At 37.0% G+C, this 14,182-nt stretch overlaps 1 protein-coding gene across 2 annotated transcripts in view; it reads left to right on the top strand.

The window, feature by feature from the left end:
* rbfa (ribosome binding factor A) overlaps positions 1 to 12,350 on the top strand; it is a 22,495-nt gene extending 10,145 nt beyond the window's left edge. For both annotated transcript variants that reach the window (XM_043719109.1, XM_043719110.1), the window contains 5 exons: positions 7,234 to 7,407; positions 8,743 to 8,855; positions 9,035 to 9,119; positions 9,366 to 9,451; positions 11,069 to 12,350. In XM_043719109.1, coding sequence (XP_043575044.1) covers positions 7,234 to 7,407; positions 8,743 to 8,855; positions 9,035 to 9,119; positions 9,366 to 9,451; positions 11,069 to 11,495 — 885 coding nt within the window. In that variant the 3' untranslated portion in view covers positions 11,496 to 12,350. The remainder of the gene's footprint in view (positions 1 to 7,233; positions 7,408 to 8,742; positions 8,856 to 9,034; positions 9,120 to 9,365; positions 9,452 to 11,068) is intronic.
* The last annotated feature ends 1,832 nt before the right edge of the window (positions 12,351 to 14,182 follow it).

The raw sequence follows: 14,182 nt of genomic DNA, 5'->3' as shown, positions 1-14,182 counted from the left end.
ATTCCACCCACACACACCCCACATCCCCACACTATGTCATTCAGCACCATAGATTTAATTTTGTTCTTAACTAACAAGGCAACCCCGCCCCCTCTGCCCATCTCCCTGTCTTTTCAATAAGTTGAAAACCCTTGGATGTTTAACTGCCAGTCCTGACCCCCCTGTAACCACATCTCTGTGATTTTCTTCCCCTTCCCTGGATATGTTTTAATCAGGAGTATTAAGTATTTATCTCTCCCCTCATTTACACCAGGCTCACCTTCGTACCTTTGCCAAATTAGTTTAAAACTTCTCTCCTGCCCTGCCAGCACTAACCAACCTATGAGAAAGTCTTTTGGGTTTAGGTGGTGATGCTAAGACAGTCAAGAGATGCAAAATTGTATCTTGCACTACAAAATATTTTAACCTGCCTGCATTTGGAGTATTGTACCACATTATGGGTCCCAAGTGTTGTGCACATTATCACAGCCCTGGTGAAGGTAAAAGGAGTAATCAAAATATGTTCTTGGCTGTCCTTACTTATCAAAATATACTCCAGATTTTGTTCAAAAGAAAAAGCAATCTAGAGAGAACGTTTTTTATTTTCTCAGTTGTAGATTAAGTTCAGTAGAATAGTCTTTTTTTCTCTAATGGATAGAGATGTATGACAAGGAATGAAAATCTTTAGCCAGATTGTTAAATGCTAGCATTTCTTTTTTGGAGTCATGTTCTGGAACAGATGAGGTAGCATTTACCAAGTGGTTTACATGTGGTCCTTCTTGTTGAATATTGAGTTCATGAAACAAGGACAGAAAACTGTACTTATTGTGAGAGACTTGTACTGAGCTGTTTTTTTTAATGGATTGAGGCTAAGGAGAAATTTATTGTATGTTTTTTAAAATTATGAACTGTTCTTATGGTGAGTAGAAAAAGGCTTTTTTTTTAGTTTGGGAGTTAAATGGCGTTAGGTGGTCAATTTATACCTATTGAAAGTGAAGTAAAAGGATAGTATAAATTGGAATAACTTTAGAATACAACAGGGAGTAGTATTATCCTTCCAAAAGAAAAGTAAACAAATATTTGAAGCAAAGGAAAATAAAGGAGAGCTAAAATGCAGCCATTGCAAAAAGAGGATCTGTAAGATCAGATGAGTTCTTTTATTCTGGCTTCCTTGTAGACCAGGGACTATGGGCCCAACAAGGAAACAATGGACCTCTCTTGTCATTGGATTTTCTTTTTGGAGTCAGGGACTATTCTTTTGGTACTTGAGAAGGAACTTCATTCATCATAACCCTATGTAATAGACAGGCATTCATGAAATGTTTAGTAAGTAAGTGGCATGTTAATGAGACCCAGTCATTAAAATAGTTCAAATTGAGATGATCTGGTTCCCTGATAAGCAAATTGTATTCTTTCCTGTGTTCCTGCTTGGGACTAAAAATACTTTTTACATACCTTTTGGAATCTTTATATGTTTGGCTAGAATTAATATGAGCTGAAAATGTGTTGCTGGAAAAGCGCAGCAGGTCAGGCAGCATACAAGGAACAGGAGAATCGACGTTTCGGGCATAAGCCCTTCTTCAGGATTCATTCCTGAAGAAGGGCTTATGCCCGAAACGTCAATTCTCCTGTTCCTTGGATGCTGTCTGACCTGCTGCGCTTTTCCAGCAACACATTTTCAGCTCTGATCTCCATCTGCAGCCCTCACTTTCTCCTAGAATTAATGAATCCATTACAAGTAGAGTCAGGAGAATGTATGGGGACAGAGAAATGGTAGAGAAGCTAAATGATTATTTAGTGTTTGTTTTACTGAAGACGACACCAGATATCTCCCACAGCCAGGGAATGAGCAGTTGAAGGGAATTAACATTAATTTCTCCAGTCTTTTTTTTAAATTAATGGGGCTGAAACTTGATAAATCCCCAGAATCTGATGATGGTCTTCCAAGACTGTTGAAGGTAATGGCCAAAGAGAGTCTTTGGTGATTATCTTCCAAAATTTTATACATTCTAGAATGATTCCTGCAGATTGGAAGGTAGTAAATGTCACCCCACTATTGAACAAAAGGAAAACATTCAAATCTATTATAAAAGATGGAATAAATAGACATTTAGATGAGCATGCTTTAATTGTCCACAGTCAGTATGGATTTGTGAATGGGAACTTTTTTTGGAGCTTGTTGACAATGTTACAAACAAAATTGACAATAGAGCTGATGGAGGTAGTATACTTAAATGTTCATTAAGCTTCTGATAAAGTCCTGACAAAGGATGGTTAGAAAATGTTAATGAGAATGAATACACATAGGTTAATTGCATAATAGACAAAAATCATAGCATGAATAAATCGGTCATTTTCATATTGACAGGCTGTGACTAGTGGGGTACTTTTTAAGGATCAATATTTGTGGCATCAGCTATTCATTTAATATATCAATGATTTGGAGATGGGGAACAAAATTTAATATTTTGTCATTTGCAGGTGTTACAAAGCTGTGTGTGAATAGGTGTTGTGAGAAAGATCTAAAAGTAGCTTCAGGAGCTTTTGGACAGCTTTAGTGTATGGACAGGAACATGGCATAATGTGAGGGGTTATCCACTTGGAGATGGAATGTATTTCCTAATTGCTAAGAAGTTGGAAAGTGTAGATATACAAAGGGATCCTTTGTCGATAATTCACTGGAAGATGATATGCAGGTGCAACAAGCTAGTAAGAAGGCTAATCGAGTGTTAGCCATTATTGCAAGGGGATTTGAGAATAGGAGTCATGAATTTTTTTCTTCAAGTGCACAGGAGCTTGGTTAGAACACATCTGGAGTATTGTCTGCAGTTTTGGTCGTCTTATCTCAGGAAAAACATTGCATCCCCTCAATGGCAGTAAAGATCAACAGAGATGGAAGGACTGTCAGAAGAGAGAATGGATGAATCAGGACTGTAATTGCTGGAGTTTTGAAGAATGAAAGATGACCTCATTGAAACCTACAAATCCTTAAAAGGAATAGGTAGGGTAGATGGAGATAATTTGTTTCCCCTAGTCGGAGAGTCCAGAGCCAGAGGGAATAATTAATGCATAAGTTGGTGCCATCCCTAATTGAGAGATACAAAGTTGTTTTACTCTGAGGATTGTAAACCTTCAGAATTCTGTACCACAGAGGTGTGGAAACTGATTCTTAAGAGTTTAAGATTGCATGCCATTGGTAATTAGAAATCCAATGCCACGAGAATGATGTCAATATCAAGAAACGATATGTTTGATTAGCCATGATCCTACTGAATGGCAGGACAGGCTCAACAGGCTGAGTGAACTACCCTTGTCCCTGGAAAATCTCAAATGGTCTGGCAGCATCTGTAAGGAGAGAAAAGAGCTGACGTTTTGAATCTAACTGACTCCTTTGTCAAAGCTAAAAAAAGGGAGAAATAGGGAAGTATTTATACGAGGCTGAGAAGGTGAGTCATGGCTCCAGAAGCAAAGGTAGCAATAAGGAGGTAAGAATGACAGTGCATAGAGACATTATAGGGAGATTAGGAGCTGTGAATGACCAAGGCTGAAGCCAGTGCTATATGACAAAATATATGGCGGATGGGGGGGTCTCTCCTTCTCCTTCTCTCAGCCTAGTATAAATACCTCCCTATTTCTCCCCTTTTTTTAGCTTTGACAAAGGGTCAGTTAGACTCAAAATGTCAGGTCTTTTCTCTCCTTACAGATGCTCCCAAACCTGCTGAGATTTTCCAGCATTTTCTCTTTTGTTTCCGATTCCAGCATCCACAGTAATTTTGCTTTTACTCTTGTCCCTGTTCATTTCTAGGAACTTTGCTTATGCCAGCCCCTTGATACTTTAACTTGTAACTTTATGTTCATTACCATTGAAACTGTTAGATTAATAGAAGTCTCAATGTGATTTTTGTCTTTTTAGTAGGACTCTCTTGTGGCATAGTAGTAGTGTCCCTACTCCTGGGCCAGGAGGCCCAGGTTCAAGTTTGACCTGCTTCAGCGGGTGTCTAAGAACATCTCTGACTAGGTTGAGAGAAATTGGTTAAATAAAAACAGATTGCTGACTAAGCAGTTGGATAATTTATTGTATTATGTAGTTATTTTACTAACCCAGAAATGTTATACTATTTGAATAAGCTATATTTAATATGAATTTGAATATGGAGGGAGGGGGAGTAAGTGCTGTGGGCTTTTTTAACATGCAAATTGACCATTTCATCTTGAGCAACAAAGCAGCATTGGAGAGTTTATTTTTATGTGCTGAATGAGCCCACAACTTCATGATAGAGGTGAAAGTGTTACTGACTGGTCCAGGCAGAAACAGGAGAATTCGTAGTCATAGAAATCTACAGCATGGAGACAGGCCCTTTGGTCCAACTGGTCCATGTTGACCAAAATGTCCATCCATGCTAACCCTATTCTCCTGTGCTTGGCCCATATCATTATAATCATTTCCTATCCATGTATTTGACAAATGCCTTTAAATGTTGATAATGTACCCATCTCAACCACTTGCGCTGGCAACTCATTTTTTATATATATATATATGTATGTACCATCCTCTGTTTAAAAAGTTGCCCCTCAGGCTCCCTTTTTATTCTTTCCCTTCTAACCTTAAACTGATGCCCTCTCGTCCTCTGTTTCCCCAACCCTGGGAAAAAGTTGGAGTGCATTTACCCTATCCATGACTCTCATGATCTTGTACAGCTCTGTAAGGTCACTCTCCCCCGATCTAAAGAAACAAAGTCCCATCTTGTCCAACCTCTCCGTATAACTCAGATTGAGTCCAGGCAGTCCTCTTGTAAATTTCTTCTGCACTCTTTCCAGTTTAATAACATCCTATAACAATGCAACCAAACTGAACGCACTAGCCCAAATGTGGCCTCACCAATGTCCTGTACAACAGCAACATAACTTCCCAACTTATACTCAGTGCTATGACTAATGAAGGCCAGTGTGCCAAAAGTCACCTTCACTGCCCTGTCTACCTGTGACTCCACCTTCAGAGAACTATGCACCTCAACTCCAAGATCCCTCCATTCCACTACAAATCTTAAGGCCCTACCATTCACCATAAAACTCCTAGATTGATTTGATTTACCAAAATACAAGACCCCTCACTTATCAAAATTAAACTTTGTTTGACATTTTCTCTGTCCACTTCCCCAGCTGATCAAGGTCCTGCCACTCTTTCTGATATTGTGTGGTGCTGGAAAAACACAGCAGGTCAGTCAGCATCCAAGGAGCAGGAGAATAGTGTTTCAGGCATAAGCATTTTCCTGCTCCTCAGATGCTACCTGACCGCTGTGTTTTTCTTGCATCTCACTCTCGATTTTGAGCATTTGCAGTCCTCACTACCTCCTCCTCTTTCTGATAATCTTCTTCACGATACTGCCTATTTTCTGGTGTAATCAGCAAACTTACTAATCATGCCTTGGGTATTCGCATCCAAATCATTGATATAGATAACTAATGGAACCAGCACTGACCCCTGAGACACTCCACTAGTCACAGGTCTCCAGTCCGACAAGCATCCTTCCACTATTACCCTCTGCTTCATACTGTCAAGCCAATTTTATGCCCAATTTTAGCGAGTTTGAAAAGATTTGTAGCTCCGGTTGAGGTTTTGGATGAAAGTTTGCTCACTGAGCTGGAAGGTTTATTTGTCAGCTCTCAATGGATTCCATGCGATCTAACTTTCCAGAGCAGCCCACCATGTGGAATCTAATCAAAGGCCTTGCTGAAATCCACGCGAAATCCATATCTACTGCTTTGCCCTTGTCAATCTTCCTCGTCACTTCATCAAAGAACTCTAACAAATTTATGAGGCATGATCTCCCACTCATTAAGCCTTGCTGACTACTTCTAATCAAACCAATGAAATGCATGTATATCTTATCCCTCAGAATCATCTTAAGTAACTTAACCACCGCAGATGTTATTGGTCTATAGTTGCAAGGCTTTTCTTTGCAGCCTTTGAATAATGGCACAACATCCACTACCCTGTAGTCTTCTGGGACCTCACCTGTGGCTAATGATGATGCAAAAATATTAGCCAAGGCCCCACAATTTCTTCTGTAGTGTCATGCAGAGTTCTTAGATATATCTGGTCAGGACCAGGAGATTTATCTATTTTCATACATTCCTAAAACATCCAACACCTCAACTGTGATATGGACTATTCCCAAGAAATCACCACTAACCTCCCCAAGTTTCAAAGACTTAAGGTCTTTCTCCATGGTAAACACAAGAGAAATTTTCATTGAGAACCTCACCCATCTCCTGAGGTTCTACACATGTACATGTTGGTGCTTGAGGGGCCCTATTCTCTCCCTAGTTATTCTTTTTCCTTTAATATACTTAAAGTACCTCCTTTGGATTACCCTAATCACCTCAAGCAAAGCTATCTTGTACCCCCTTTTTCTCCCTCCTGATTTCCTCCCTCAGTAAACTCCTATATTCTGTATGTATCTCCAGGGAATCCCTTGATCCCAGCTGCCTGTACCCCAGCCACACCTTTTTTTTTTCTGGTCAAATACTCAATATCTCTTGTCATTCCAGGGTTCCCTATTCCTGCCAAGCTTACCTTTTTTACTCTAGCTATCCCACTTTTAAAGGCCTCCCAATTGCTAGAGGTCCCTTTGCCTGCAAACAAACTACTGCAAGCTCCTAATTCCATCAAAATTTGCCTTGCTCTAACTTAGAACTTGAACCTGTGGACTAGTTTTGTTCCTTTCCATAACGAGTTTAAAATTGATAGACCTATGGTCACTGGTCCCAGCATGCTTCCCCACTGTCATGTCCGCCACCTGTCCTGTCCTATTTTCCAAGAGTAGGTCTATTTTTGCCCCTTCTCAAGTAGGACCCTCTATATATGGATTGAGAAAACTTTCCTAAATGCACTTAACAAATTCCACCCCCTCTAAGCCCTTAACATTCTGGCAGCCTCAATCTGTTAGGAAAATTAAAATCTCCTATTATGACAGCCTTATTGCTCCTGCAAGTCTCCCCAGTGTCCCTGCATATTTGTTTCTCTAATTCCCGTTGACTATTTGGGACCTATAATATAACCCTAAAAATGTCACCATCCCCTTTATATTTCTTAGCTCTACCCACAAATACTCTCTGGATGGTTAAGATGAAATCACTATCTTTAGATTTGGCTCAGTTTGAATTTTCAAGGATATTACTTGCTTGAAATGTGGGACTTTTATTTATCATGTAATTCAAAATTATTCTGTTTCACTTACTGTTTGTGTACAGCTTTTTAAGCCCTCCAGTTTGGAGAATGCGCTGAAACCTCAGCGCAAGTTGCAGAAAGAGCACAGTATCCGAATGAGAGCGCTCAACAATATGCTTTACAAAGCAATCACTGAGTTGTTGGACAGTAATGAAGTCAGCTCAGAGTTATATGATTATAAAGTTGAGATATCTAAAGTAAGTACAATTTTTTTTGTTCTGAAGATATTATTCTATCCAAAGGTTAAGTACAACATAAGGAAATGACACCACTTGCTCTGAATTCTTTCAATTTACTGATAACTGAGGAAGATCATCAATGTGCAATATCCAAGCATACATTGATGTTGAATTGCATTATATTTAACAAGAGGTGTCGTACAAGCTATGATATGTGGTAATGTTTTTGGGCAAGCAGATCATTTATACATCTAGTTATCCTTCTGAAACTCCTATTTTTCTTTTGTAGAAATAAAAACTTTTTCCTGTAATGGAATTTTTTTCTTTAAACATACCGTACTTTTTAATTCCAATGTACCAATATCACCTTACTATATCAAAAAATCTACATTTGCTCTTAATCTTTTCATATCTATTGTTTTAAATTGCTTTTTTTTCCAGGCTTAAGATTGTAGGAAGAACTTTCTTAAATTTAGACTCTTCTTCCTTGTAAAAGTCTTTGCTGTACAATATGTCACATCCTTCTCCCTGTGGAAAGTCAAATCTCGGTGATTTTTGTAATTCTATAATTTCCCTATTTTCAGATTCCACCTTTTTATAGAAAGATGCTTTGAGACTATATGTTTTGAATGGTGTCTTTGTGAAAATTATACAGATTTGATTTGTATACCTGCCTCCAGGCTTTCTCAGCATCTTGAAGTCTCAGTCATGCCTCAAACATACCTAAATGTAGTTTTGTTCTCATATGTCAAAACAGGTGTCTTTGTATGTCTTCTCTGTTATGCAACTGTAATATAGTCTAACTAGAAATATATTCTTGCAGTTTGATTAGATTGTGATAAATTCTATGGTAGATGTTGAATGAATGAGCTTGAACATAAGCAAGCTGTTACAGTTCAGAAATCAGAGGGAATTTTTCCTGTTTGCTATTTGGACTGTGGTTTTAAATGTATTTTTGTCAAGAATGTAAATAATTTTTCTAGAAATAGTTCACAGTAAATCTTTCAGTTATCTTTTTGTAATAATGTAAGAAAGTGTCAAGGTAAATTTATTATCAAAAAGACTACAGAAAATTTTAAAGTGTCAAAACAAAAGGATGAAACGTCAACTCGAGGGTAGAATTTTTACACTAAGCAAGTTAATCACTCTTGGCTTTTTGAAAGCTAGTTTTGCTTTATATTTGAAGTCTAAAATAAATTGTATGGTATAAGTAGCAATGGGTGATCTGGTTGTAATAATATTTTAAGGTATTTTAAATTGCTGAGTCGTGGTGATCTGCTAATCAAGATTTAGTTCACCGGGATACAAACTTCAGAGATTCATGATTATTGGAATGTGCTGATTGCGTTATAGGTAATGCTGACTGTGGACTTTTCGGCATGTCGAGCTTACTGGGTGGCAAGCGGTTCAGTGGAAAAAGATGATAGTGTTCAGCAACTCTTACAAAAATGTTCTGCACGTGTAAGGTAAATGTTGTCATTGCCACCTTTCTATTAAGTTACACTATTTTTGTAGTACATGTTAACAAAACAATATTTGTTTTATCCATAATTTACAAAGTAAGTCATAGTGGAAATGCACTGGGAGCATTTATTGACGTAAAGTGGGCAAAGTCCAATTAAAAGAATTTTAAAATATTTTCTAGGCACCTTATCATTTCCCGGCAAGTCATGGGTAACGTTCCTCCAGTGGTCTTTGTTAAAGACCAACAGCAATCGGCAATAGCTGAGGTGGGTAAAAATCACTGAAATGAATTTCTATGATGAAATGCAAATAAAAGCCTGAATGTTAGAAGATGAGCCTCCTTATTTTCCTCTACCTCTATAATCTGTCCTAAACAAATTGTATCTATAGTTTAACAAGAACCTAATAGATTTGTCATAAATGATTTGACAAGATTGTTTATAAAAAAAATGTTTAATTCATATGCAGGTTTTTAAAGTACACATTTAAATCTATTTTACTTGGTATTACAGGTTGAAAGATTGTTAGAAATTGCTGATTATGGCTCTGAGAAAGAGACTGTGGACATTGAGCAAGTTTGGAACCCAGAGCATTTTAGGTAATTATCATTTATAACATTATAAAGAAAGGTATTTCAACCCTGGAAATTTGCTTTATGATCTTTATAACAAATATGAAGGAAAAATCAAGGTGTTCGTGGTGAATGATGTGTAAACCTAATCGCACCAATGGATTTTAGTAAGGTTCAGAAGTCTAATAAACACCAGCATGTGACAAATTGTTTTTGGCACAATATTTGCAACAATTAAACTAATTTGCCAGGTCGACTTAACCAGTGTTGCGCTATACCACAATATTAATAGGTGAGTGCTGGCAGTGCAGCATTTCACGCCTTGTGAAAGGGAATACCCCTTATAAACTTGTCTTCAACAATGATCAAAGCAGATCTACCAGTGGGTCTTATTTTCCTTTGTGCCCTGAGCATGTGGTAAAGGTGCGTATATTGCTTATCACTATCCCAAATGCTTTATAAGTGAGTGACTTGCTGGTGCCATTTCAAAGGGCATTTAAGAGTCAATTGCATTTTTTTTTGCAAATAGATAATATATTTAAATTGACTATAAGTTAAACTGTGTTTTGTGGACGGAAGTCGTGTAAGCAAGATCAGTTGGATTGTTAATAAATGGGCTTCATGGTCATGTTTTTTCTGGTGCTAGCCTGCATGTGACCAGATTTATTGAATTTCACTTTAAGTAACATGAATTTGCAATTTCAGTTACTGGTCCAATCCATTTTTTTTTTAAATTGAAGTATCACAGACTAGCTATGACTCTAATAACATTCTCCTAGTTGCAATATAACTATATTTACTTAAATCTTGGTGTGATTGTGAGGGAGTACAATCCATTTTAAATGCACGTTGCAAAAAATAAATTTGTAACAATTGTTTTTGTGACAATTTGTAATATAAAACATATGTAATTTGTGACTTGACATATGGGAGAACATCCATATGTCAATCCATAACATGCAATAACATCCATTTCAAGAGTTTTCCTTATGTTATATTTGAGTCTGTTGTAGAAGATTGATAGAATTGATTACTACTAGTTGGGTTATCTGCCAAAGGCAGGTTGGACCCACAGCACTGTATTAGCCACATTGAAGGGTGAGCAGGCAGGTCCTGAATCAATATCAACAGGAACAGGTATCAAATCTGTTGTTTTGGCACCACTCTGATCTATGCTGGCTTCTAGGAAATTGCCCAAAACTGAGTGGTAACATACACTTCTTGACGAATGTTCTACCCTGGAGTAATGGATGGTGATGGTTGACTCTCCAATTTCTCTCCATCAGCCTGACTAGGAATCTCCCAATCTACAGTCTGCCAGTGGAATATTATTGAGAGGACACATGACCTGTTTGGTTGAGTTATGAACAAATGCACCTTCCTTAGTCGTCAAGTCCTGGAGTGAACCTTGAACCAGAGCTTCTGGCTCACAGAAGGGACACTACTACTCTGCCACCCTGCTAGGTTGATTCCTTTGGTCAGTCTCTTTTCATTGTTGTATGATGCAGGTTTCGGTGGTAGAAGATAAACTAGTTTGATCTTGGCTTTTTTTTCCTCCTTCAAACAGTTTCGCTATAGAGGTCTATCTGACTTTTAAAAACCTGTATTTTCTCTCAGTCTGAAATGTTTTTCTCCCCAATCCAGACATGGTCCTCCAGACTCCAGTGGGAAACCTGTTTCTCAAGAATCTACTTCAGCCTCATCTGATCTGCCTCTGTCATCTCTTGAAGTGGATCATTTTGGTATTGACCATGACTTGCTGAACAGAAAAATATTGGAATACAAAAAGAACATCAGTGAACGGTCATCAGAAACAAATAATTTTATATTATCGGCACAGCATCAGGAGCAACTGGATCACCTTAAAAAATTGAAGCGAATAAAAAAGAAAAAATCCAGGTCTAAAATTGATGACACACCTGAGACTTACATTTTAGAAAAGTACAATATGGACTCTGACACTTTCTCAGATGAGGAAGAGCAGCTGAAAGAAATAGATGAAGAAATGAAGGAACTTGAAACAGAGGAAGATAATCCAAAAAGTGCATTGAAATTTCTTAAAGATATGTAATTATTGAAATGTGTGTTTTGAGGTATGGGTGTTCTTCCTCTGCTATTCACTTTATATGTTTTTTAAAAAAAGTTATGTAACTTGAGATTCCTCTTTATGAAAAGTTGAGTGCTGTGATTTTTTTCATGTGGGAATCATTTTCTGGTTCAATCTGATTGTTTATTAATTACCCCAAAAAACTATCAAAACAATGAGTAATGCAATTTGATCAGTGACATGTATTGAGGTTAGACCTACATTTGATCCAATAAGTATATGAATGTAGGAGTATAAAAACTCTCTAACTGGTCCCAAACCATGAAAGGTATTATGCCATTCAGTTTGTTTTAACTTTGTAATATTCCTCTTTCACCAGAAAGAGTCCATGAGTTCAGCCATTAGTGGGGAGGTATTGAGGTCTGTTGAGCAAAACCCAAGATTTTGTTATCACTTAATTTACCCATAGAACCACTTAGAATTTCTTTGCCATGGATATTCTTTCATTTATTTTTCTTATTGGTAAAAATGGTAGTTGAAAGAACCATTTTTATTTAAAGCTAGAAATGGTTCAAATTTGAATTCCATTATAAGATGAATAATGTTTCCACTTCTATAACATTAGACCATCTGCATTGACTTTCTGACTTCCATTTGTCTTTACACAAAAATACCTCCGCTATTACCATGTTGCATTTCATAAAGCTATGTTTAACTGTACCTTTTAACTGAAAGTAAAACAGATCGTTCTGAAAGAGAATGATGTGAAGATGCCACTTTTGGACTGGGGTGTACAAAGTTAAAAATCACAACACCAGGTTATAGTGTAACAGGTTTATTTGGAAGCGCTAGCTTTCAGTGCTGCTCTTTCATTAGGTAGCTAGTGGGGCAGGATCATAGGGACACAGAATTTATAGTAAAAGATCAGTGTTATACAACTGATGCGACCTATTGAACAAACTTAGATTGCTGTTAAGTCTTTAATCACATAGAATGGGATGCAGGTTTCAAGTGTTTAATATGTAAATTCCAGAACTACTTTTCAAGTTACAATTTTATTCAAAAAGCTCACAATCGGTAGGCGGTCAGTCCAAGTGACATTTTATTATTTCCTACTTTGAAAATAGAACCCATATCTAACCTCACACCCTTTTAATGCATTGTCTGAGCTGAGATGTCACCTTTTTTAAAAAATAAAACCTTAAGTTATCTTGAATGTGACTTGAAAGAAGTTCTGTGATATATATATTAATGAATCGAAACCTGCAACCCATTCTAGGTAATTAAAGACTTAACAGAAATCTAGGTTTGTTCAATACATTGCATCAATTGTATGACACTTTTCATCTTTTACTATAAATTGTCCTACGATCCTGCCCCACTAGCTGCTTGACAAAGGAGCAGCAATCTGAAAGCTTTTACTTCCAAATAAATCTGTTGGACTATAACCTCGTGTTGTGATTTTTAACTCTGAAAGGGAAGGTAATGAAATCCTTTTTTTATTTACAAAATAAACCTTTTATCTTGGAGAAATGTCCCTGTGACTAAAGGTTGCCATGGTGATGAAAGTCTAGGAAGAGCAACTCCAACAGAAGTCTTTTGCAGTGTTGAGTTGGAGTTTGTGTCAAGCTCAGAACAAGAGAAATGCTGAAGCTAAGAAGGAGGGGGCATTAGAACTCCCAGTGATAGATTTTCTCTTCTGTAGGAAATTGAGAAGTGAAGTAAAACTGAGGAAAACAGTTTTATTATGGCTGACAAAATCACGTAAGGGATGGGGTATGATAAACATTGGAATTCTGTTCTGTCTGGACTTTGTGAATGGAAGTATAGAGGGATTCATCATGGTGATTCTCAGGTGGAGTGGAATGATTGTTGAACTGTTGAAAATTTCATCAGATGTGGGTGTTGTTAAATCTCTGATCAAGAGTTAGGAGCTACTTTTTGAAGCTGCCCCTTTTTAATAATTTACATATGCTACTTGTGTGATATTGAGTAAAATAGTTTCATCTGGTTGCTGGTTAAGTGAAACATACTGTTTTCTTCAGTGTGAGTAGCCTGTTAATGTTAGACCTATGGTTTTGATTTATTGCAGTAAATGGCATGAAGTGAACTCTTCACAGCTCTTGTTCACAGCTTTTTGAGATGATGGGGTTATTAACAAACATGTCAAGAAAAGGAACAGGATTTAATTTTTTTTGTCAGAATTGCTGTAATAAACTTAAAGGAGAATGGCCTATGTAATCTAATTCTCTCTACTGCTTATTTTGCTTACCTTTCAATATTATTTGTTAATGAACTACTGACTTTTTGTAAATTAATTTTATGAACTTAGCGAGAACAACTACCTGTATCTGCCAAAGAATCCCATACTTAACTATGATTCAGACATGTCATTTTCTTAATTTGTATTATTGTTAACATCAATTTGTATGCTATCATCATTTTTTTAAACTAGCAGGAACAAATCATATAATGCTATAATCTTTGAAGCCTTAACCTGATATTCCTCCTCCACACCCTCCTTAACTATCTCAGTTGTGATGAATCTGTAAACTTCCTTTATAGGCTTTCTATGCCAATTCATATAATGTAACTGTTGTCATATACATCTTGCTGTTTGTCATTTATTTCTATGGTTATAAACTATTTCTAAAGCCAAACTTTTTTATTGTTTACTTATAATTATTTTGGGTGGTTATTATGGAGGCAGT

The sequence above is a fragment of the Chiloscyllium plagiosum genome, chromosome 29, assembly GCF_004010195.1.
Source record: "Chiloscyllium plagiosum isolate BGI_BamShark_2017 chromosome 29, ASM401019v2, whole genome shotgun sequence".
In the NCBI taxonomy this organism is placed as follows: Eukaryota; Metazoa; Chordata; class Chondrichthyes; order Orectolobiformes; family Hemiscylliidae; genus Chiloscyllium; species Chiloscyllium plagiosum.
Note: the sequence above shows the minus strand (reverse complement) of the source record. Positions and strands in the feature narration are given on the sequence as shown.